Source organism: Strix uralensis, chromosome 4 (assembly GCF_047716275.1).
Source record: "Strix uralensis isolate ZFMK-TIS-50842 chromosome 4, bStrUra1, whole genome shotgun sequence".
In the NCBI taxonomy this organism is placed as follows: Eukaryota; Metazoa; Chordata; class Aves; order Strigiformes; family Strigidae; genus Strix; species Strix uralensis.
The window spans coordinates 36,521,166-36,542,181 of record NC_133975.1 but is presented as its reverse complement, the minus strand read 5'-3'; the positions used below and the strand labels follow the sequence as shown (position 1 = coordinate 36,542,181).

The window sequence follows — 21,016 nt, the reverse complement described above, 5'->3', positions numbered from 1 at the left end:
CTGCATGATGTTTTCCAACAGTCCCAACTAAGTGCCACAAAACTCCTAAAACTCATCCTGATTCATTTTGCGTAGATGATACAGCCTAAGAAGTCTACAGGAAAACAAACTTTTTCTAAAGCATCAATTAATTATTTGATGCAACAGGCACAGTGAAAGAATAGCCTGCGACAGCAACAATACCCTTCAGCAAAGGCAATTAACACTGGGCTGCGCGGCAGCACGCCTTGGTTTGATCCCATTGCTTACACACATCTGTTAGGACCAGTTTTTCCAATTTCATCTTCTTGATACCTATGCAGGATGTGCGGTCTGAGTTATGAAGCGCAGAGGAATTTTTAGCAAGTCATGTTCCAGAAAGGCCATAGCTAGGAACCCTCGTCCTTAAGTGGCACTTGGGCTGGGCCGTACAAAATAGATCAAAATTGTTGCATCTGTGTTTATGAATAATACAAGTATCAGTTATTCAGAAGCAGAAGGGTTTTGCGGGCACTAATGAGGTGAGCAAAATGTGACCCGAAGCTCAAGAACTAATTAATAGCAAGACTTTGAAGAGAGTTGTGACTGGCAGGATGCAAGAGTTTGTGGAGGTGGTTAGGCTGGAAAGATGGGATTCCTCAGTGCAGCTTGAAACCTACGAATTGCTGAGGTAATGTAGGGGAGAGAAGGTCTTTAAAAAGCCCTCTTGGGTGATTCAAGACTGTTTAGTCTTAAGCTACTTCTGGATATGTGTGTTTTCAGAAGAGTCTTTATAGTTGCATAAACAACGACTGTGGATTTTTGGCATCTGTGCAGAGGTATTTCATCCCTAACAATGCATAGGTAGAAGTGTAGGGGTTTTATTTGTTTATTAACTAATTTGCTTGGCTAGCTGTTCAGGAAAAAACCCATTTGGTAATTACACAGGTGTATTTCTTTCCATATGAAAGGAGAGGTGAAAACTGCCACTTACGGAAATAACTGTTGAATTGCTACACTTCCTATTTATCTGGTTTCTGCACCTTTAGAAACGATACTGTGTATATTCATATTCCACTACTTAAATAATTTGCATTTGCTTTCCCAAAGTAGAAGCAGGAGGTAATTGTCATAATGTTTGCGCATTTATTTCAGAACTATATATACACCCTAAAGGAACAGTTAGGCTTCTTTTCCATCAACTCTGTTTACCAAAACTATGCAATTTTATTTTTTTTAAACGCATGGCTTTTGATTTATTTTTTTTTTTTAAATGATGGTAGTGATTACGAGTAACTTCCATAACAAACATGTAGGTGTTACTAAAAAGGTATAAAGAACTTATCGCCGCCAATGTGATGTAGATAAGCAGACACTCCTGTATTAACGTCCGGGTGCGCAGGGGAGTTGTCTCACCAACAACGCACACCTAACTCATGTAACATGCTGATTATATTGGATACAGTAATACATGTTAATCAAGTTCTCATACATAAACATGCTAATTCCTGTAACTCATTTTCATATTCCACCTCTTTCTGGTCATGCACACTTGAGTCCTGAAATGAGTCGGGGGGCTGCTTTTGCGACCACCACAGACTACTGACTCAAAAGAAAGACCCCCCCAACATCCTTGACTCAAGGACTTTGGCTCACATTACAATTTTAACATGCTTCGAGGCCCTTTCACAATGCAGCTTTTAAACACCTGGTCTACAGGGCAATAAATCATCCTTACCAAACAGTCTAACAATGATACCTTGTCCAGCAGTGTAACTGGTTGTATGGTTACTTTAAACATCATCTCTATGACTACTTAAAACATTACACCACTATCTTTCATAAAAAAATGGTATTTCTGTGAGCTTCCATTTAATTGATTAGTCCTAATCATTCCTTATCAAAATCACCAAAAATCATCAACTCAATAACAAATCAGTGGCAATCAGTAACATAGGCACCTGACACAGAAGAAAATACTATAGTGCTAATGAAACAGAATTATATGCCTTGGACACGGGGGTAAGATGCTCTTCAGGCTTTTAATTGTGAAGCATGATTAGTGGTTATTGAATCCTCTGTCAAATTGGATTTTAGAGCATGGAAAGGACGGGCAGTTGTTTTAAAACGTAATCTGAGCAAAGGCTGTCCGTGCAAAACAAAGTTACGCAGTTGTTTTTGAAAACCACAAGCAGTCAGTGACGGGGACGGTGGTTTCTGTGCACGTGGGCATTCAGCTCTTCCAGCCCTGCCTTCCCCAGCAAGCACGGACACCGAGTCTGGAAGCTCTGCGGTGGGAAAGCAGGTTTCACCATGAAACGTTACTGTCACCGTGTTCAAAATAGATGTCAACCAATTCTTTTTGATGGTAACTGCCTTTGAGTGTGGCTGGTTCTGGTTTCCAGCACAGGCAGGCCTATAGGTGGAACATTGTGACCTTGGCCCGTATGGTCTGACCCTCTCTGGGATATTGAGTGCTCAAAGCAGTGAAAATGAAAATTCAGTTTTTGCAAATGTGCTTTGGGGGGAGATGTAGTAGCTGGCTGTCCCGACCTCCACAACCCTCAGTCCTAGCCCAGCTCAGCGTGGTGATGGATTTGCTGTAACTATACGCTGTAAGGGGGAGCCTCAGGTTTCACAGACAGCGTCTGACGTGCCTGCTCAGCCTCCTTCAGCCGGTGGCAGAGCTCGGGCAGGAAGACAGCCGGGATTTCTTCCTGCTGATTTAAGCTTTTCGGGGCAAAAATTCTAAGTCAATCCTCTATTTTTTTTCTCACCGAGATCCAAGCCTGCCTCGAGGTAGCCTTGCCGAACCGACGTCAAGGCACGTTGGCAGAGCCCCTTGGGAAGCGGCACTTGGCAGCAGCGAGCCAGGCAGCACGGTCACCCGCAGGGCTTGGGTCTCGGCTGAAACTCGGCGTCCCGCCATGACGGCGACCGGAGGCGCTTCCAGCGGCGCCTTCCCAGGGCCGGGCCCTCGCTCCCCGCCACTGCCGGGTGCCCGGGGGCGGCGGCCGGGGCAGCGCTCTCCGGGGCGGGGGTGCGGGGGGGGGTGTGAGATACCCCCGCCTTTCCCGCCCTCCCCTCCCCTCGGGGCTGCCGCGCCGCTGTGTGAGGGACGTGCCGGGCCGCCCCGCGTGCCATGGCCGCCGGCCTCGCGCCGCCGGGGCCGGGCGGGGCGGGGCGGGGCGGGGCGGTGGCCCCGGGGAGGCCAATGAGGGCCCGCCGGGCGGCCCCCGCCCATGGGCGCCGCGTTGCCTACGTGCGCCGCCGGCGGGGCGGGGGTCCTACTCCGGGCTCCCCGGTCGCTGTAGCTTGGCGCGGCGCGGCGGGCAGGGATCAGGCGCTTTCCCGGCCGCCGCGGAGCCACCGGAGTCCGGCGTGCGCAGCGCAGGGGAGGCGATGCTGGTGCTGGGCGGCGGTGCAGAGGTGAGGCGTGGGGAAGGTCGCTCTGCCGGGCCCGCCGAGCCGGCAGCCCAGCTGCGGAACCGTGCGGAGTGGAGGTTGCCCGGAGCTGCAGCTGGGTGTGTTGGGGCACTGCCGGTGTCCACCGGGGTTTCTGGTTAAGAGATTAAAAGCCAAAAAAGCCATGCTTTTGGATTGCTCCCCGCCCCCCTTTTTTTTTTAAAGGCAGTCTCAAGGGACGTAAAGGTCCGATGCTTTTGCGAGGGGGGTTTTCTGCTACGATGCAGCGTTCTTAGACTTGCCGCGGCTTAGACTGGCAATAACACTGTGCGCTTTTTATTTTTTTTTACCCCGGTATCTTGTTTATTTTAGGCCGATAGTTTCAGCAATCTGTTTGAGGCAGGAACCGGTGTGAACGCACCTGCAGATGCCTTTGGTCAGTCTCCAGCTCACTTGGCTGCTTGTGGCGGTGAAGCCTTTTTCCTACTTTGGCAACTGCAGACAGGAGCGAATTTGAACCAACAGGTAAAAATACAGAAGTTTTGTTTCTCCCACTTCTAATCTGGCATGTCAGTAAATCCAATTTATATATACACAGCTGTATGGCATGAGGTATCTGGGCTTGCTTATTTTAGAGTAACTTTATTCTAGCACGAACCAGAAATGCTGTCTATATTGTGTTAGCAATTTCATTTGCTGTGTATAATGCAATTTTCACTCTTCCTGTGCTGCATGAAGATGTCAAAAGAACTTAATTCTTTTACACAAATGAGTATTCCTTTCTCCTCTGAAATTTTTCCCCTTCTTCCAGTAAACATAAGGATTCTTCCTCTAGCTGCAAAGTTTAATTTGCTTATACCTCTGAGCTGGTAGCAGCATGCTGTTGGGCACAGCGATCCCTCAATGGTGCTGAAAGATGCTGTTAATCAGCGTACAGAGTGTGTTCCGTGGAAATAATCTTTTAGAAGAAAAAGGTTAAACAATGAGTATTGCATGGGACATTATTTCTATTTTGCTGTGATGAATACACTAAACATTTAATGGCAATTACTGAGTACACTTTACTAGCTACATTCCTTTAATCTCTCCCACCTTGCAAGAGACTGCTACACAAGAGTAACACGCCATAAAGTCACCTTGGAGAACAAGATAGCTTCACCTTATTCCCCTCCCTTCAAATGACTGCTATATATAAATTGTGTTTTTAGGATTGCCTTGGAGAAGCCCCGATTCATAAAGCAGCAAAAGCTGGCAGTTTGGAATGTCTTGCTCTCCTTGTTGCTGGTGATGCCAAAATTGAGTAAGTTGAGCTACATTTACTCATTTCAGTAACAGTGTCAAAGGATACATATATTTTACACAGTACTTTTGTTCAGAGTGTGTGAAGACTGTAAATACAACATGACTGTAGTCATAAGAGCAGTATTAAAAACTGCCATAAACACCAAAGTAGCATAGACCATACATATTGCTGTTGTTTAGTTCCATGTTAAAGACTTCTACAGTAACTAAGAGAATATTTCTGAGCAGGAGTTCTCTTTGTTAGTTTTCCATTCTGACTAATGCTGTGGTCACTTTCTGCTTGCCTTTCTGATATGCTAAGCCAGTCATAGTCTGATGACAAATTTATTTTAAAATAATTATTCCTTGTTGCACTTAATACCAGCCCTCTCTATGAGTAGAGCCCCACACTACCCTTCTCAAACCTTATTGGTACCGATTCTCTGTACTTATTTTATACCACTGTCTGAAGTTACCACTTCATTCATCTTGATCTGTGCTTGTTTATAATATATATTCCAATTTAATTGAATGGTTAATTCTGTGTTTCAGCTTGTGCAACAACAGCGGACAAACAGCAGCAGACCTCGCACTGGCTTATGGCTTTCTGGAATGTGCCAAGTTCCTCACAACAATTCAGCACACTCAGACAATGAAACTGAGAGGACAGCCTGGCTACTCACTAAGTGACAAACATGGCTTGCTGAGAGAGGATCCAGCTGCACAGAAACACGGAAGTGAAACCAGCAGATCCATAAGCAGGAAGAGGAGACGATCAGATGGTGTGTAATACTGTTTGTTTACTACAATTCAGAATTTTTTTTAATGGTTTTAACATTTAAGTAAATACATTTGGTGTTAGATACATAACTGGATTTAGAAGCCTGCTAGTAAGGATCAACTTGCATAGGTAGTTAAGGTTATTATCGAAAATGGATCATGCATGGGGAATGTGACTGAAAAGGCTACTTTAACATGGGGGGGGTGGAAATAAAAATCATGGGTACTTTTACTAATGTACTGACAGAGTAGATACAGACTTATTCGTGTTTGTTCATATGACAGCTCTCGTCTCCTAGCTGACAAAAGACCCAGCTTGTAATCCCAAAATGAAATCAAGGGGATCCGAAGTCTGAAGAAACAGGACTGGACTATGCATTGAGCAGCCAGATGTGTATGCTGGTACACTGTCTCCTTCTGAGAAGGAGGAAAGCTCATTTATTTTTACTTCTTACAGAAGACTACTGTGTTGTAGGTTGTTTTTTTTCTAGAGTAGTTGTATTCATACAGCTATAAATAAATGAGTATAGAATAATTCACATTTTTTCTGTGTAAATGAGTACAAAGTTCATAAAATTCAGTACATATAGCCATTTTTCTCCCACTGCTCTTCTAAAATGCTGTTATCAACGGTATCAGCAGCAAATACTGGCTTTGAACAGATTCATAGTGCACAGGACAGCTGGCTGTATGAAACCTGAAAGGTTCTTTTTGGCAAGAAAGAAATCCATAAAATAAAAGGACAGGGCATTTAATCTGTAAGGATTTTAGCATAACAAAAGTTATATAAACAAAGTTGTCCTAGCCAAAAGAAGAGAGTATTAGTAACCTAATGAATGTATTTGTAAGAAATACAGTTCACAGCAGACAACTCTTATGTTAGGAGATTTCATTTAAAAAAAAAAAATAATAATTTAATTAAGCAACATTTCTATTCCAACTGGGTTTTGATTGACTAAAGCAATATTTTGATAAATAACAAGACAGTTCTATCTAGATCAGCTAGTATTCTGGTTTAGCATGTTCCAGTTTAAGAGTGGAATTTAAAAAGTTTTTGGTCGTTGAGGTAGGCACAGATTATAATAGGCGTCCTTGTTCCAAAACTCTGGGCCCTTCCATCCACACCAGCCCTGTCCAAGAAAAAGCAAGATGCCATTTAAATCTGCTACAAATTCTGTTTTTCCCACCTACTACTATTGGATATATTTTATTTTACTAATTTTAATCTAAGCTGTAAGAATTCTTTTCACCTATCTATAGAATGCAGTGACACAATTTTCAGAAAGTTCTCTACATGCCTGGAAACACATTAATGGAAAACACTTTATAGAGTTTCTCTCTTCCCCCTTCCTTCCTCCGCACCCCATCTCCCTTCCTAAAAAGTATCATCTTCCCCCCGCCCCTCCCCTGCCCCTTCCCAGTACCTTCTGCTGCTACAGAGAGACTAATGTTACTCTGAAACACTACCATTCTCAGTTTCCATTTCTCTTGTCATGAACCTTTGCCTTCTTTGGTAACAGTTGATATTTTAGAGCCAAACAGAGCATTTAATATCAGGTGTGCTGTTGATCAAGATTTAGCAGAAAAACAGTAACAAAGCTCTTAAGTTTGCAGAGTACCACATAATTTACATGAAGTGTTTTTGAAGAAAAGGGCTACAAACTTACAGTCCACCTCAGTTCCTTCCCTGACACTGTTGATGAGGAAAGTGGGTTCTGCAGGTATTTTGTCCTGGACCATTCCTTAACACCTTGTTCTATAACAGCCTTTGGTTCTATCTGTCCTTTGGAAATTGTTTGTTTCTGTATTCATTTCAAGCTTTGATCCTTATAGGGCTAGCAAAATGTTTCTTCAACCCAAGGGTATCAAATAAAGATACGAAATAAAAGTTGCCGTTTGCAACTTAATGTGAAGAACAGAAAATAAATTGATTACTAACACCTACAGGATGACTTGGCCACTTTCACAGTTTACAAACAGAAAACTTAGAAATGTGATGTGCTGTGTCATCCCTTTTAGTAGCTTTAAATATGGAAATAACATTATATACCCTTTAGTTCTTTAGAGTTTTCCCAGATTTTCAGAACAGCTCAGTACCTGCCCTTTAAAATTGGTTCAAGGCCTAATCCGAGAATTCCTAGTATTGGATTTTTTAAACATTTTTAAAAATTTTAAATAAATGGTTATCTTCTCTGCTTCAGGAACAGCATTTTACAGGCTGAACAGATTTTTATGTTCTGTTCAAAATAACAAACACATTTTCTGTATATACTACTGGCTAAAAGGGGAGATGGTTTAATTCAGAGAAAGTAAAGAACATTTATTTGTACTATAGTAACTTTATGTAGTTGCTGACCCAACATATCTTCTCCAGAGACACTAAGTTTCAGAAACTAACAATAAGCAGCATATATGCAGGTTAACTGGGGTCAGCACTTCCTCCACAAGGAATGGAGAAGCCATAGAAAGACCAATTTGTATTTGGCTGTACGTCATTTGTTTTATGCTAAAATACATGTATATACATACATATGTGTGTGTATATATTTATATGTATGTGCATGTGCATCAAGCCTCACCTTTTCCAAAATAACATGCAGATCTTCTCCTCCCGTGTAATGTGGGTCTAGAATCAAGTATTTTATGTGCCCTGTAATCTCATTCCAAGCCACTCCTAATATTGTGTGAGCCAAAACACCTCCACCTAAAATAGAGGAACAAAAATTGCTAAAAATTTTTCACTGAGACTGGCTAAATGTGTAAGCTTAAAATAAAAGTACGTCAACACTTTCTATTAACAGATTAGCTTGGTTATCAAAATTATTCTGAAGCTGTCCTACATAAGAATATTCACATTATTAAGCAACATATCTTTACTACAACTAGGGAAGATTACTTATTTCACTTTACTTACTACAACTAGAGAATTTACTTTCCAAAGTTCTTCCATGTCAGCAAGGCGGGTTAAATCCTCAACAATTCCACCAGATGAAGTCAAGAATATTTCAACCATCTGTTTTGATTACTTTTTCTTTAAAGAAAGTTAACTGTAGAAAAGGAATCTGGAAAACTTCCTGGTTGTAAAAGGACTAAAATTAGAACAGAAATCAGAATTTCTGGGTAAGGGTTATCTGCTGTTTTCTACTAAGTTCCATCAATAGATATTAGTGGCAGAGTAGTAATTTCTGACTCCCCCTTCTCTAGTCTGCAAACAGGGAGAGGGGATGTTTTGATGAAGTGGCCACAGGTTGACTCTTGCATGTTTCTTTCAGACAGCATGAGGAGTTTACATCCTTGGAATACTGTAGTAATGACTCCACAAAACACATAGGAATTGCAAAAACCACAAAAGTACACAAGCAAAAAAAAAACAAACCCAAAACCCAACCAACCCCAAAAAGCCAATCTCCCCCCCTCCAACAACAACAAAAGTTAAACCAATCTACAAGAGAGCATTACAGGGAAGGAGAAGTTACAGACAAAGATTTTTCAATATAGGATTCTAAATTCTTGAAATTCAGACAAAAAGGCTGCTGAAAGGCCAAGAATATTTCATACCAAAATCTGGACTTCTGGCACCTCTAGTTTGAGAGAGTAACACTATGGAGTGCCAAATACAGATTGCAAAAATTGCTAAAAGCAAAATTTTATAAAGCTGAACATGATATTTTCAGTATTTTTCATTTTCTAAACCACAGGTGTCTTGGAAATAGTTCAATTAAAGTTACAGTGTTTTTATGAATGGCATTCTTATGTTACCAACATTTCAGATTATTAAAACTAGTCTTAAAAAGAATTTGGATAATACCCTTCTCTTCAAAGCCAGACAAACACTACTCTTCTGTGATGGGAAGTTTTGAGGAACTGTATAAAATTCTGCTCCTCTAGAGAGGAGAAGTCAGCTCCTGAGTTCTGACTTTAACAGCAGTTTTTAAGAACACCATTCAGATTGACTTTTGTTACCAGGTTTAATACAGAGCTTGGGAGAATACTGAATGAAAAGATACCAGCCAGACTAAATTGTATCATTTTCTAAACTGTCTTGGAAAAAGTGTAATTTTTAATTCATCTAGAGTTTTGATTAACTCTCGTACAGTAAACTGAGTGAGTTCTAACTGAAATGAAATTCAGCATAGGGAGGCCACGCGCTTTCATTGGCATTCTTCAATACTTGAGCACTTACCAATCATAACTGGAGTTCCTTCAGCCTTGAAATGATTAGCAAGCTCTCTTCCCTGCAATGCTAGTTCAGAACCCTGGCTAGGTAAGAAAAACAACAGATTTGTCATCCTCATTAGGCTTAATTCTCTAATTATCCATTATATTCCTTAAATGCATAGGTAACTGATTAGAAAGTGGCTTAAGAGTTTTCCTGTGTAAACATCCTGGGGCAATTTGAAAAAAAGGTTTTTTTAATGCAATTTACAGATCCTAATTGGACCAATGAATCTGCTGTAAGTCTAGTTGCCACTGGAGCACCTGGAGTCACCCAGCTTCTATAAAGTGTCTGCTGCTTGTCTCCTGCAGTAGGGACAGCTGGTAAACCCCAATGGGTTCCTCCAAGTGGCTGAAAAACAGACTGGCTACATCTGTCAGCAAGGGGAAGTCTGAAGTAACAGAACTTCCTCGGAAACAACAAAAATAAGGCATTGATAAAGGTGTTTATAACGACTTTTAAGACAGGTTTCCACTGTAAGCGCACAAGCAATTCCAGTACTCATACTCAAGTTGGCTTTAAAAAATCAAATCTCAAATAATATTAGTAATGTGTTCAAAGCAACACTGAATTTAGCTTTGTTATAATCTTCCTGCTTCCCTTTTCAACTATGGGGACCAGTCACAGACAAAGTAAGTCTACATGGAAGAGAAAGGCACACAGGCGACACATGCACACACTCCAGGATTTGGAGCTGAAGCCATATGTCTGTCAGAGACTCATGTTTCTCCTTAGAAGACTGACAGTACTCCCAAAAGTGGTGACAGAAGCTAGGCAAGGAAATCAGTACAGATACTTTTAGTATCTTGTCTTTCTATTTCTTCATATAGTGGTTAACCTTTCGAAAACCCAAAGAAAGCCTGTGTGCCTGCTTCTCAAGTTCCTGGAGAGATGGATTAAATGCAGACAGAATACAACACTGGAACTCTGGGAAATGGTGCATTTACAATCATGGATTTGGTACTAGTGTTGCTGGTGCAGCTGTGAAGTCTTATTTTCATAAAGAGTTAGAGGTGCTAGCTGGAAATAAGCCCAAGACAAAAGTGCTATCAACTGCCAGTGACCAGCTGAAAAAGATGCACGACATTTCTTCTTCTCAGCATGGAAGTGATGCTGGCTTTTCATAATCCTGAAAAACATTGGTGCTCCCTTGTAGCAGCACTATGAGCAATTCTAACCAGTTCACAAAAGAATCTATTCTATGTTCTTATGTGCAGGAATGACAGCCTTCATAGTGGCAGTGTCTGTCACAGTTGCTATAAATAATAGGTGGATCATCTGCAAATATAAGCTCTGGAACAAAAAAAAGATTAAAATTGGCTGCATAAAGCTTTACAAAATACTGAAGAACTGAACCGTTAAGAATCACCATGGTCACATGCTCTTTTAGAATATCTGTAGTAGAATTTGCTCTAAATAAACATAACTCACGAGCAATATTTTGTTTGACTAGAATTTTCATACATGCTAAGTTAGTATATATTCTTTATTTCATTATTGTATTTATCACAAAATGTTGAGGGATTTGTTAGTCTGTTTAGTGCTGCCTAAATGACAAAAACCCAGTAATTTTACTTCTGATAAATGCTGAACATTATTCTTTTTCTCACAAATATATTTGTAGGGTGTATGGGAGTGTCAGATTGTCAGAATGGAAACAAATCCCTTGTTTTATCTGTCACACAAACTCAGAAAAGAGAACACTATTTTGAGGCTGCTCAGAAGCTTGCCTCAATCCTGAACTGATGATGGGTTAGCTCTGTGGACAAAGTAATAATTTACCATCAGCATGCCTTCGGTTCATTATGATCACCAGACTGTGTGCCTGCTTCAAAAATTACCTTTGTGGTGCAAAGGAATAGACTGAATTCCACATCAGTTTGCATATCATTAAGCAAGTTATATAGCAACTGCAAACAAACTCCAAGCCCCCCCAAAATTTAGCAACATCTTAATTTGTAAGCACTTAGCACAAACAAAGGCAGGAATACAGGGTTTATGAACAAGAAACCCTTAAAAGATTTATCTCTTATTATCTCTATTCTCCCATGTATCATAATGGTAATTTGCATTTTAAGGCATTTAGGCTTTTTCATAATTCCTGGGATATTAAACAGGTATTGATTCTTACCTGACAAATAATATTTTGGATGTTATTCCAAAAAGCTGATTCAAAACAAGCTGTACCTCAATTGAACCAATCCATTGCCGTGACCCAACAAATGCTGCAGGCTTGTCTCCAGCATCAACCAGTGCCTTTGCAACATCACGATGAAGAAGGAAAACAAGTGTCAACAACATATAGTAGGCAATTCCACCACTTTTTGTGAACAAAGTTGGTTTATATATATGAGAATGTGTTTTGAACCTAGCCAGTCAAAAGCAGACAAATGGATGTTGAATTCATTCACTGCAGTTCTACTTCTGGAAATGTCACTTGAACACTAATACAGAACAGTGCCTCCAAGCACAGACTGTAACATCCCAGTTCCACAGGCAGACTTCAAGCTGGGATGGTGAGCACTGAGCTGTCTGATAATGGAGTGCATCATTTGTACTGCAGAAGCCACTTCACAGACTGAAATACCTGGATTCCCATTCAAAGCATCTCAGAAAAGGATCCAGAAAACAGTGCTCTGAGGAAGAGGCCACTGAAATACACCAAAGGAGGTGATTTATTTTAAACTATTCTCCATTCTGATGCTTATACGTTACATGCGGCACATGAGAGGGGCCTTTTCTGCTCAGGACACAAAGCCCACAAAGTCTCCTGAAGGCTACTGCCCTCTTCTAGATGTCTAAAGATACTACAGGACTGCATGGACTTCAGTTGCTTTTAGGTGTGGAATGAGAAATGTTCAGGAAATGCAGTTTTAACCATAGTGCTCATATCCCTGTTAGGTATGGTGAAAGTTGACTGAATCAAACTTTGCTAAAAATGCTCAGTAAAGAAATATAACACAAAGAACTGTTTTTAGAAGACTGAAGATAATTGCAGTATTTCTTGCTAGACATACAATATTAGCTACCCAAGCCTACAGTTTTTCTTCAGTGAGGTTAACAGAAACAAACATATTCACGTATGCATTTGAATTCACAATAGAAAAAGAAGTGAAGGAGAGTTCAAAAAACAGCAAAAGCCCACTACTCTCAAAGGCAAAGTTGCAAAGGAAGGCAGTAAATCAAGGCATAGCATCCAGCTGTCACTGAATATGAAAGTCAGTTTTAAAACTGATTTTAGTATGATACATCGGCTTCTTTGTTTTCTTTTGTTTGGCAAAAATGGTGAAAATGTCATAATCTGAGCTTCTAATAGAACATGAATCCAAGCAAATACTTAGAAGACTATTTTAACGAGTCTTATTTGTACAGATAATGTCACCCGACACTAATAAACATTTGGAGACAGATCTCCTATAATATAACTTGTTAAAAATAATAATTCAGAACTACTATAGTTCAATTTAATAGATAAATTTAAAATATCACACAAATCTGAAGTCTAAAATATATGAATTCGATATTTTAAAAATAATCTATACAAACTTTTCTAGACAAATATGCATAAAACAATGAATCTGCTGAAGTGTTCTGTACCTGTTGAATTTCCTTGTGTGTTGGTATAGGTGTATCAATGTAACCTTGGTGCTTGAACCAAGAACAGATCGTCTGCAGAGACCGATAGGCACAGCCCCAACCACTGTCATCAATCCGATCCTGCATATAGTGGTGATAACTATATACACCATGTACTAAATAAACCTGCACAGAAACGGATGACACAAATCAATCTGATCACACTTGTATCAATTTTCAGAGAAGTCATACGACTTGTCACTAGAACTGTAAAAGCTTTCAGCTGGGGATTGCAAATATTTGAAAGAATTGAAGGGTTGTTATTCACACATGATTACTCCTCCTGTTTTTGTTTCCTAAACATCTCTATTCATAGGTTTAGTTTCTTGTCTTGGTTCTGAGAAACTTTAAAAATACATGCTAAAAATGGGTACATCCTTTTCCAATAAAATGCAATTTCTTTGGGACAAATATAGCTAGAGCAATGCCATTTTGTGCAGAGAAGCCCTTTTGCTTAAAAGGCCATATAAGTTATTTCACTTTCTCATCTATACAATTTTGACTATCTAAATTACTTCTTTCAATAACAAATCTCATGTAAAAAAAAAAGTACTTTCTTGCAAATGTTTCAATTTAAACTTACCATACCAGACTCTGTACCAGGTGAATTAAGATGTAAATGTGGATTTCTGAGATACCCATCTTTATATGGTTCATCTGGAAAATGATAAGCATTTGCTCTCTTGAAATATGGTCTGTCACAAGGCAGATTGAATAACCCGTGCAATTCCTACATGCAAGTTCGAATAAAAATAAAGAGCACAATTCAAATTTTGGATTAAAAGAATCACATTGTCAGTAACCATAAAGACATAAAAAGTTTTAGCAGCATAGTTCACCAAATTAAAATCTGCTTAATTAAATATTCAGCATGTACATTTACTACTAGATCTCACCTCTGAAAGGAAGCTCATGCAGGCTTACCTCCTATCTAAAGGGCCCACTATTTTATGCAGTCCTGTTACATAACGCCTGCCGCTGGAGCCCCATGGAAGATACCATGAGTGACAAGTGTCTTATGAAAGTATAAGATACACCATAATAGTAAAGGATTACAGTTTTATCTATGTAGCAGTATAAATACACACACTCTGAATTACATCTTAACTAATACTGAAGACATACAAATACCACATACTGAGACAAAGTAAAGATACTGAGCTTATGGTTTAAGCAGATTCAGTCTATTTTTAAATCTCTTAAGCACTGTTTACAACACAGCAGCCACATTTAAAGAGATATACTGTCTTATTGCACAGAGCTTGAGTGAAAGGAATGAGGAGATCATCTAGGATAATGTGTGTAACACAGGTAATACATTTTACGCAGATGACCCAACACTGAACCCAACCCAACACTACATTAGCTACAGTAACACTTAGTAATCAGTGGATAAGAGAGAACAGAAGACAGAGAGCAGGAAAGACTTGATGTGCCACCAGTGCCTGAGGCCTCTGCAAATGCAAGGAATAGATTAGATTTCATATACCCAGTAACGCTTCACATAGAAGAAGAAAATTAAAAACCTCCATGGCTTCTACGCCTCTAAGGTAGCAGAAAATTCTTTCCCCACTCTCAGTATGTGTAAATGTGTGACCTGAAGTGGTATCTGTCAGGCACATGTCTCCATCTGAAAGGGCTGCCACATCAGAACATTTTTCCACTTCATCCATATTCCTTTTTCTAGATGTGCCAACCCAGAAGGCAAAAAACAAACAAAAGCTAGCTAAGGCTGGTCAGCTGTGAGCCACAAAAAGCAGCCTCCTCCCCAACCAAAGAAAGAACCCAACAACACATAACCTCAACAAAGAAACCAAAACAAACAAAAAAACCCCAACCCTAACCCTTTCAGTACAGGTGCTAAAGCCTAAAAGTAATAACATGCTACCAAGTAATCTGATATTCTACCCTGGAAGTAGAGAAATTCAAAGAATACAGTACCAAAAGTATAATTTAGATAGGTTTTACCAAAACCAAATCCTATGTAGTTTTGAAGTTGCTATTGTCCCCTTACAAAAATGAGATCTGGCACATTTTATAAAATAATTTCTAATAAATCGAGCTTCCACATTCAGTATACTGCTTCAGTTATAATAAAAATAAAAAAAAATTGCAGCATCTGTTAGTATTTATTCTACATTGGCTAAATGAAAACCTTACCACTGCTTCAGTTACAACTTTTTAAAAAAGTTTTAAAACAATTAGGTTCTGTTAGTATTTGTTGGCTTTACCTTTCTGTAACTTTCCAGTTGATCTTCTGAAATACCTGTAGGATACGAGATTGTTACAAGGTGATTTTTTCCTGGTAACATGAAATGAAATTGTTCTGGCACCACAATCGATGTTCCCTTCATATATTTCATGATACATCTTTCCATGTCACTTAATTGCCTGTGAATTGCTTTCACCAGGAGATTTTGTACCCTGCAAAAGAATATTTAAAAAGCAGAACAGCGATGGTGGATCATTTCCTCTCATAGCTCTGACAGTTACACAATATGTATATGCATATTTGCACCTGGTCTGATGAACTTATTACTTCCATGCTTCTGCTCCCATAGAGAAAGACAGAACCTCACTGTGATTTACTCGAAGCACGTCTGCACGTAGAAACTACTCCCTAGTGATTCAACCCTCCAAAGTGCAGGTACCCTGGTCTTTTATCAGAAACACAACCAGTATAAGCACTTGCTGAAACAAAAGGTACATATACGACTATACTTGGGTTTTTCTGCATTTTATCCACCCCATTTAGCATCCTTCAGAGACAAATCCTACGGAAAGAATGCAAGGAGAAAGTACAGAGAAAGACTCTAACATGTTCCACCTTCACCTACTCAGCTGCAGCCCCTAACATAGTATTGAGATTACAAAGACTCATCAAATACACTCCAACTCTCACTTTTATACACACTCACATACTTACAAGAGTTTTTAGAACATTTTCCTGACTTTCTCAATTCCTTGCTAAGCAACTGTTACGAGTTATCAAATCTAGCAGACATTGATAGCTGATTTTTTTGTAAATAGCAAAAGGATTGTGTCTCAAGACAGCTGCTATTATTTACACAGTTAAATTCCATTACAAAAATACTATATGCTACTTCATTAAACTGATTAATCGTATAGCTTTACTTCATTATTTCAAGAAAAAGCAGAAATGAAGCTGAAAAATTACAAGTTCAGGATAACACTTACTTTCCCCACGTTTCTTCTGGAGAAACAGATACAACAACATCAACTGGTAATGTCACATTTATGTAGTGGTGTTCCTTATTTTCCCTTTCAAGGACTGGAGCCAAAGCAGCTAATGAAGACGTCATTTCCAACATGAGGTCTATATTGACTATCTGCTGCTGCAGAGAATAAAGACACCAGTAGTACATCTCCAACAACACATGCACCAAGAAGGCGAAATAAGATCTTAGATACTTGGTAACAAACTCAGCAATGAAATACTTGGGATAAAAAATAAAAAAATCTAGTAACATTAAAGACAAACTTCTATGTGCTGATCTACTGTAGACGTGTCTCTGCATTCATGCTGAGTCTCAAAATGACTTTAAAAGAATTCTTTTAAGTCATATCAATGTCTATTTGCGTACAGAAAAGCCTAGGGAGTGCAGATCTAAAAATGTTTAAATGATAGGTTGTCTGATATAATTTATTAGTGATGTGAGACACATACCGTATCTTGCAACTTTTTATCCTTTTTTTTGCCAAGCTTTCGTTTGGTCTCATCATCTTGGTCAAATCTGAAGCATCAACAGAAAGAGAAATTTCTATAATATGAAATTAATCTATTAAAAAAAATAAAATGAAATATACTCACTGTATAAATCGTCTTATCTCCTTACAAGCAGAATCATCAGTCAGCTCTGGAACAGTGTTCATACCATTGTTCGGCCACACGTAGACTGAACTGTGGCAAATTCTTAATACAAGAACATCTGAGGATAGTTTGTTTGCAAGATCACTGAAAACATATCCTAATGCCTTTTTTGTTGATGCCTCTGAAACACAATCAGGACACAATTAGCTTAGAAAATTCCCTCACTTGTGTTATAGCTGCTGGACATACATTTTAAAAAACCTGATGTTTTGGCTTGGAATAAAAGTGCTGTTACGATTAGAAAAATGGTTATGTAAACGGAAACTGAGATAAGATTTCACTTAGCAGGTCTGTCTCAAACATTCACATTCATACCTGCCTGAAAAGCGTACTGTTTCTCACAGATGCTGTCAGATATGAAGAACTGAATGAACTACAGAAGAATAACCTACACTGTAGCTGATTCTCACATCAATAACCCTTAACCGTGCCTACAGTTGCAAACAAACTTCTACGTACAGACAAACTTCTACATATGGTTATATTTAGTCTTTTGACTAAATCCTGGAAAGATTCAATCCGAGTCATGTGTTTCTGACTTCATTATCATATCATTATTCAAACTTCATATCATTATTCAAACCAAAAACATACTAAATTTTTGGAAAAGCAGGGCCTACACTCCAGCTGCAGACCAAATTTTGGCCAGCATAAACCTGCAATTCTAAGCCACACCCTGGTCAGCCTGAATCTATATTACCAGTATAGACAGCTGTCTTTTAGAGGCAGACCTGACTTTTTAAGTTTCACCCACTCCTTACAACCTGCATTGATATTGGATATGACAGAACAACTTTTGCATGTTACCAGCATTGTTTTCCTCACTGAGGAGATTAAAAACTATTACTTAGAATGCAACAAGTTACACAAAGCCTAACAAGCTATCAAAGGCTATGCTGAATTGTATTTCTTTAATGCATTAAGACTTGGACACTATTAGTTGACTTTTGCACTAGAAGTCTGTAAATACTACAGTATTAGAAAAATCAAACAAAACTCCTCCAAAAAGAAAACCTCACTGCCTTCAAGAGGAGTGGTCTGCCATATTTACACACTAACAGGTGTGAACACCATGCACTTGGACAATCTGCATATCACTCTGCTTCACTGTGGTTAAAATTCACTACACTCTTAACAAAGCCAAATAAATAGCTTTTTTCTGAGGATGCAACTCGCAAAAAGTTGCTATGCGTTAGGCCAACCTATTCAACACCATGATCTGAAATGAGCCCAATTTCCTTTTCAAGATTCGCTAGCACTGAATCCAGAGTTTCTAGTAAAGACATGTCCTTTAAAATGCAGAATGAGCTACAGTTGAGCTAAAGACATCCTCCTTCTGCACTGCACCCCATGATAGCTCAATGGGCACTGACAGACTTGAGCAGACTTTCTGAAGTGAATGTTACGTGACTGTAAGAATGTGGGACTAGAGGAGCCTCTTAACACCATATGGTCTAGTTCCTTGTTATCACATGGAACTGCAGTAGCCAATTGGGCCAAAATTCTGTAGAGTAACTAGTTAGCTTGTTTGTCTCTATTTTTCTAGAAAGACTGGACCACAATCTCAAAACTGTATTATTAATATAACCCTGTTATAAACAAATTAATTGTCATTAAGTTATTCTCTTTTTGCTTAGAATTTCAGGGCCAACTTTGGATTCAAACTGAAAAGGGATCCCAATTCCATAGCCTTATGTAGGAAAAATATGTAAATAAGATGACCTAAACATGGCAATTTAAACTTTACTTCAAATTAAAATAAAAAACATACAATGGAAAAAGACACTCAGAAAATTAATGGCGATAAAGAATAACATTTTATGTACTTAATCTTTATGGGTTTGGGAAGAAGCAATTAACATCTGGTGAAATGCCACGAAAATAAACATCACAAATTATTAGTTAATAACAGGTTATTTATATAAATGTTAAGAAATCTATTATAGTCTTATAGACACACCATCAGTAGTTGCTAGCTGAAATGCAAGATCCAAGCCTCCTCTTATTCTAAAGAGTACGTCCATAGCTTCTAGAATTACCTAAGGAGAAAAAAGAAGCAATGAAAATGAATCGCTTTCAACATGCTTTCTCTCAAACTACAATTGACTGTTATTATACCACAGTGCGCAAGCACACCGGTAATTACTGCAGCTGCTCAGGGTACGAAATGCCAGTGAACAAACAGGGTGGCACAGCAGCATATAGTTTCCAGAGCCAGTACCTCAATTACATGGGTATTGCTATAAACACAGCCCTTAAAACACATTTCCTATTTAAACAAGAAATTCTATACTCAGGGAAAGAAAAAAAAAGGCAGGGACACACGCACACCACCCCACCCCACCACCCCCCTCAGAAGCCAGGCTGAGTTTCACATTCGACAGAAAAGCTGCCAGCACAGAGACCATCCAGCTGTTTCTTTCCCCTTCCAAAGTCCCTGCTGTGTCCCCCCACAACTGCTTGTTGCAGACATTTTAATGTGAACTTCATCAGAAACCTCATCCAGATGGAAAACCACCCTTTTACAGTGAGAAGACTTTTTCAGCCAGATCAGTTCCCAGACAAGTTCAACACACCGCTACAAGGTGATGACCCAGAAGAGTGAGCGTATTGCTCAATCGTAACAATCCACAAAAAGAAATGCTTCATGGCCATAATTGCTCTAAAAAACCCACCAAACACCTGTAATAATAATTACACTAAGACCCTTTGGAAAGGCTTATCGTGTAAATGTTTGCTTATAAAGTATGGGAAAGTTCCAGGTGTAACGCTATCATTATTCATGAAATAAAGGAATCAAAACATAGGACTAATTTTCTTCCCATTAAAAGCATTCTAAGCAGAAATATACAAAAAGATATGTATCCCTGATGAAAATATAAGCATCTACACTTTTAGTTCTGGGCAAAGGATTTTCAGGTTTCCACGATTCTGGAGTGCCAAAGTTTACTCCAAGAAACAAAAAAGGCAAGATTGCAATGTCTAATATTTTGTTTCGGTTTCTGAAGCATAATCCTGAACTATTTGAGATAACACAGGTATCTACCTTAAAAAGGTTTTGGAGTGTGGGATCCACAGGTGTCACCACGTGAAAAAAAATATTGCCTGGGTTAATGTGAAAGATGTTTTTTTATTTGCATTTACAACATAAGAATAACGTGCATGAAAAAAAAGCAGAGCTCTGTGAAAGGAGGAAGGATTTGGCCTTTTGATAGTAGCTTATCGTGGATGATGACGTCTGAGAAGTCCCCGGCAAAAGCCGCACCGGCCCAGACCCCCAAGGTACCTCCCCGGGGGCGACGGGGAAAGGCTGCAGCGAGGAGCGACGGGGGCAGCGCGGGAGGAGCCACTGCCCCGGCCCTGCAGAAAGCGCCTCGCACCCTGCGCTGCCCCAGGGGCCTCGAGACCTCCTCCCGAGGTGCCCCTCGGGGCTGGAGGCCCAACCGCCGCCGCGGAGCACCCACGCGGGAGCTGGCGGGCGGACACCAGCCCCCAGCCCGCCCCGCTCGCCACAGGGCGGGACGGCGCCGCAGAGCGCTCCCCCGCAGCCCTTTCGGGGGGGGGGGGTGGGGGGGGGGGGGTGGTGTGTGTCCTCTGGGGCAAGCTCCCGGCCCCGCTGGTAGCCCAGCCCAGGCAGGAGCCCTGCCGTCCCCTCCCCGCTGAGGGCGGACCCCCCACCCAGCCCCTCTCCCCTCCGGCGTCGTCAGGCTCCGCCGCGCTGCCCCCACGCGCGGGCCCCGGGGGAGGGGCGGACTCACCACGTCCGTCAGCGCCGCAGCGGGGGCGAGCCCGGCCACATCCCCCGCGCGCACGCGCGCTCCCGCCCACGAGCCGGAGAGGGAGGGCCA

The 21,016-nt window shown here is 40.3% G+C and overlaps 2 protein-coding genes across 4 annotated transcripts; one reads left to right on the top strand and one right to left on the bottom strand.

The window, feature by feature from the left end:
- Positions 1–3,198: 3,198 nt before the first annotated feature.
- On the top strand, positions 3,199–5,963 carry ANKRD37 (ankyrin repeat domain 37). The gene is made up of 5 exons (XM_074866381.1): positions 3,199–3,387; positions 3,736–3,888; positions 4,572–4,663; positions 5,197–5,426; positions 5,710–5,963. The coding sequence occupies exons 1-5, from the start codon at positions 3,361–3,363 to the stop codon at positions 5,721–5,723; spliced, it is 516 nt and encodes a 171-aa protein (XP_074722482.1). The 5' UTR covers positions 3,199–3,360; the 3' UTR covers positions 5,724–5,963.
- On the bottom strand, positions 5,425–21,011 carry UFSP2 (UFM1 specific peptidase 2). Of its 3 annotated transcripts, none has more exons than XM_074866380.1 (12): positions 20,927–21,011; positions 19,129–19,207; positions 17,109–17,289; positions 16,965–17,031; positions 16,475–16,629; positions 15,508–15,700; positions 13,860–14,006; positions 13,238–13,402; positions 11,772–11,896; positions 9,608–9,684; positions 8,004–8,128; positions 5,425–6,554 (listed from the first exon to the last, which is right to left on the bottom strand). In XM_074866380.1, the coding sequence occupies exons 2-12, from the start codon at positions 19,190–19,192 to the stop codon at positions 6,468–6,470; spliced, it is 1,386 nt and encodes a 461-aa protein (XP_074722481.1). In that variant the 5' UTR covers positions 19,193–19,207; positions 20,927–21,011; the 3' UTR covers positions 5,425–6,467. The 3 variants fall into 3 exon arrangements, with proteins under 3 accessions (XP_074722481.1, XP_074722479.1, XP_074722480.1); XM_074866378.1 differs by having other exon boundaries at positions 16,475–16,632; positions 20,927–21,010; XM_074866379.1 differs by having other exon boundaries at positions 16,475–16,632; positions 20,930–20,950.
- Between the last annotated feature and the right edge of the window lie 5 nt (positions 21,012–21,016).

What these genes read in the sequence shown, in the direction of transcription:
- UFSP2 (XM_074866378.1), bottom strand. Translation starts at nt 19,192, where the DNA reads ATGGACGTACTCTTTAGAATAAGAGGAGGCTTGGATCTTGCATTTCAG. An exon ending in ATAAAAAGTTGCAAGATACG is followed by an intron (nt 16,633 to 16,964) that starts GTATGTGTCTCA and finishes TATTCTCTGCAG; the next exon opens with CAGCAGATAGTCAATATAGA. An exon ending in TCCAAAATATTATTTGTCAG is followed by an intron (nt 9,685 to 11,771) that starts GTAAGAATCAAT and finishes TTTCTTACCTAG; the next exon opens with CCAGGGTTCTGAACTAGCAT.
- ANKRD37 (XM_074866381.1), top strand. Translation starts at nt 3,361, where the DNA reads ATGCTGGTGCTGGGCGGCGGTGCAGAG. An exon ending in TGCTGGGCGGCGGTGCAGAG is followed by an intron (nt 3,388 to 3,735) that starts GTGAGGCGTGGG and finishes TGTTTATTTTAG; the next exon opens with GCCGATAGTTTCAGCAATCT. An exon ending in GCTGGTGATGCCAAAATTGA is followed by an intron (nt 4,664 to 5,196) that starts GTAAGTTGAGCT and finishes TCTGTGTTTCAG; the next exon opens with CTTGTGCAACAACAGCGGAC.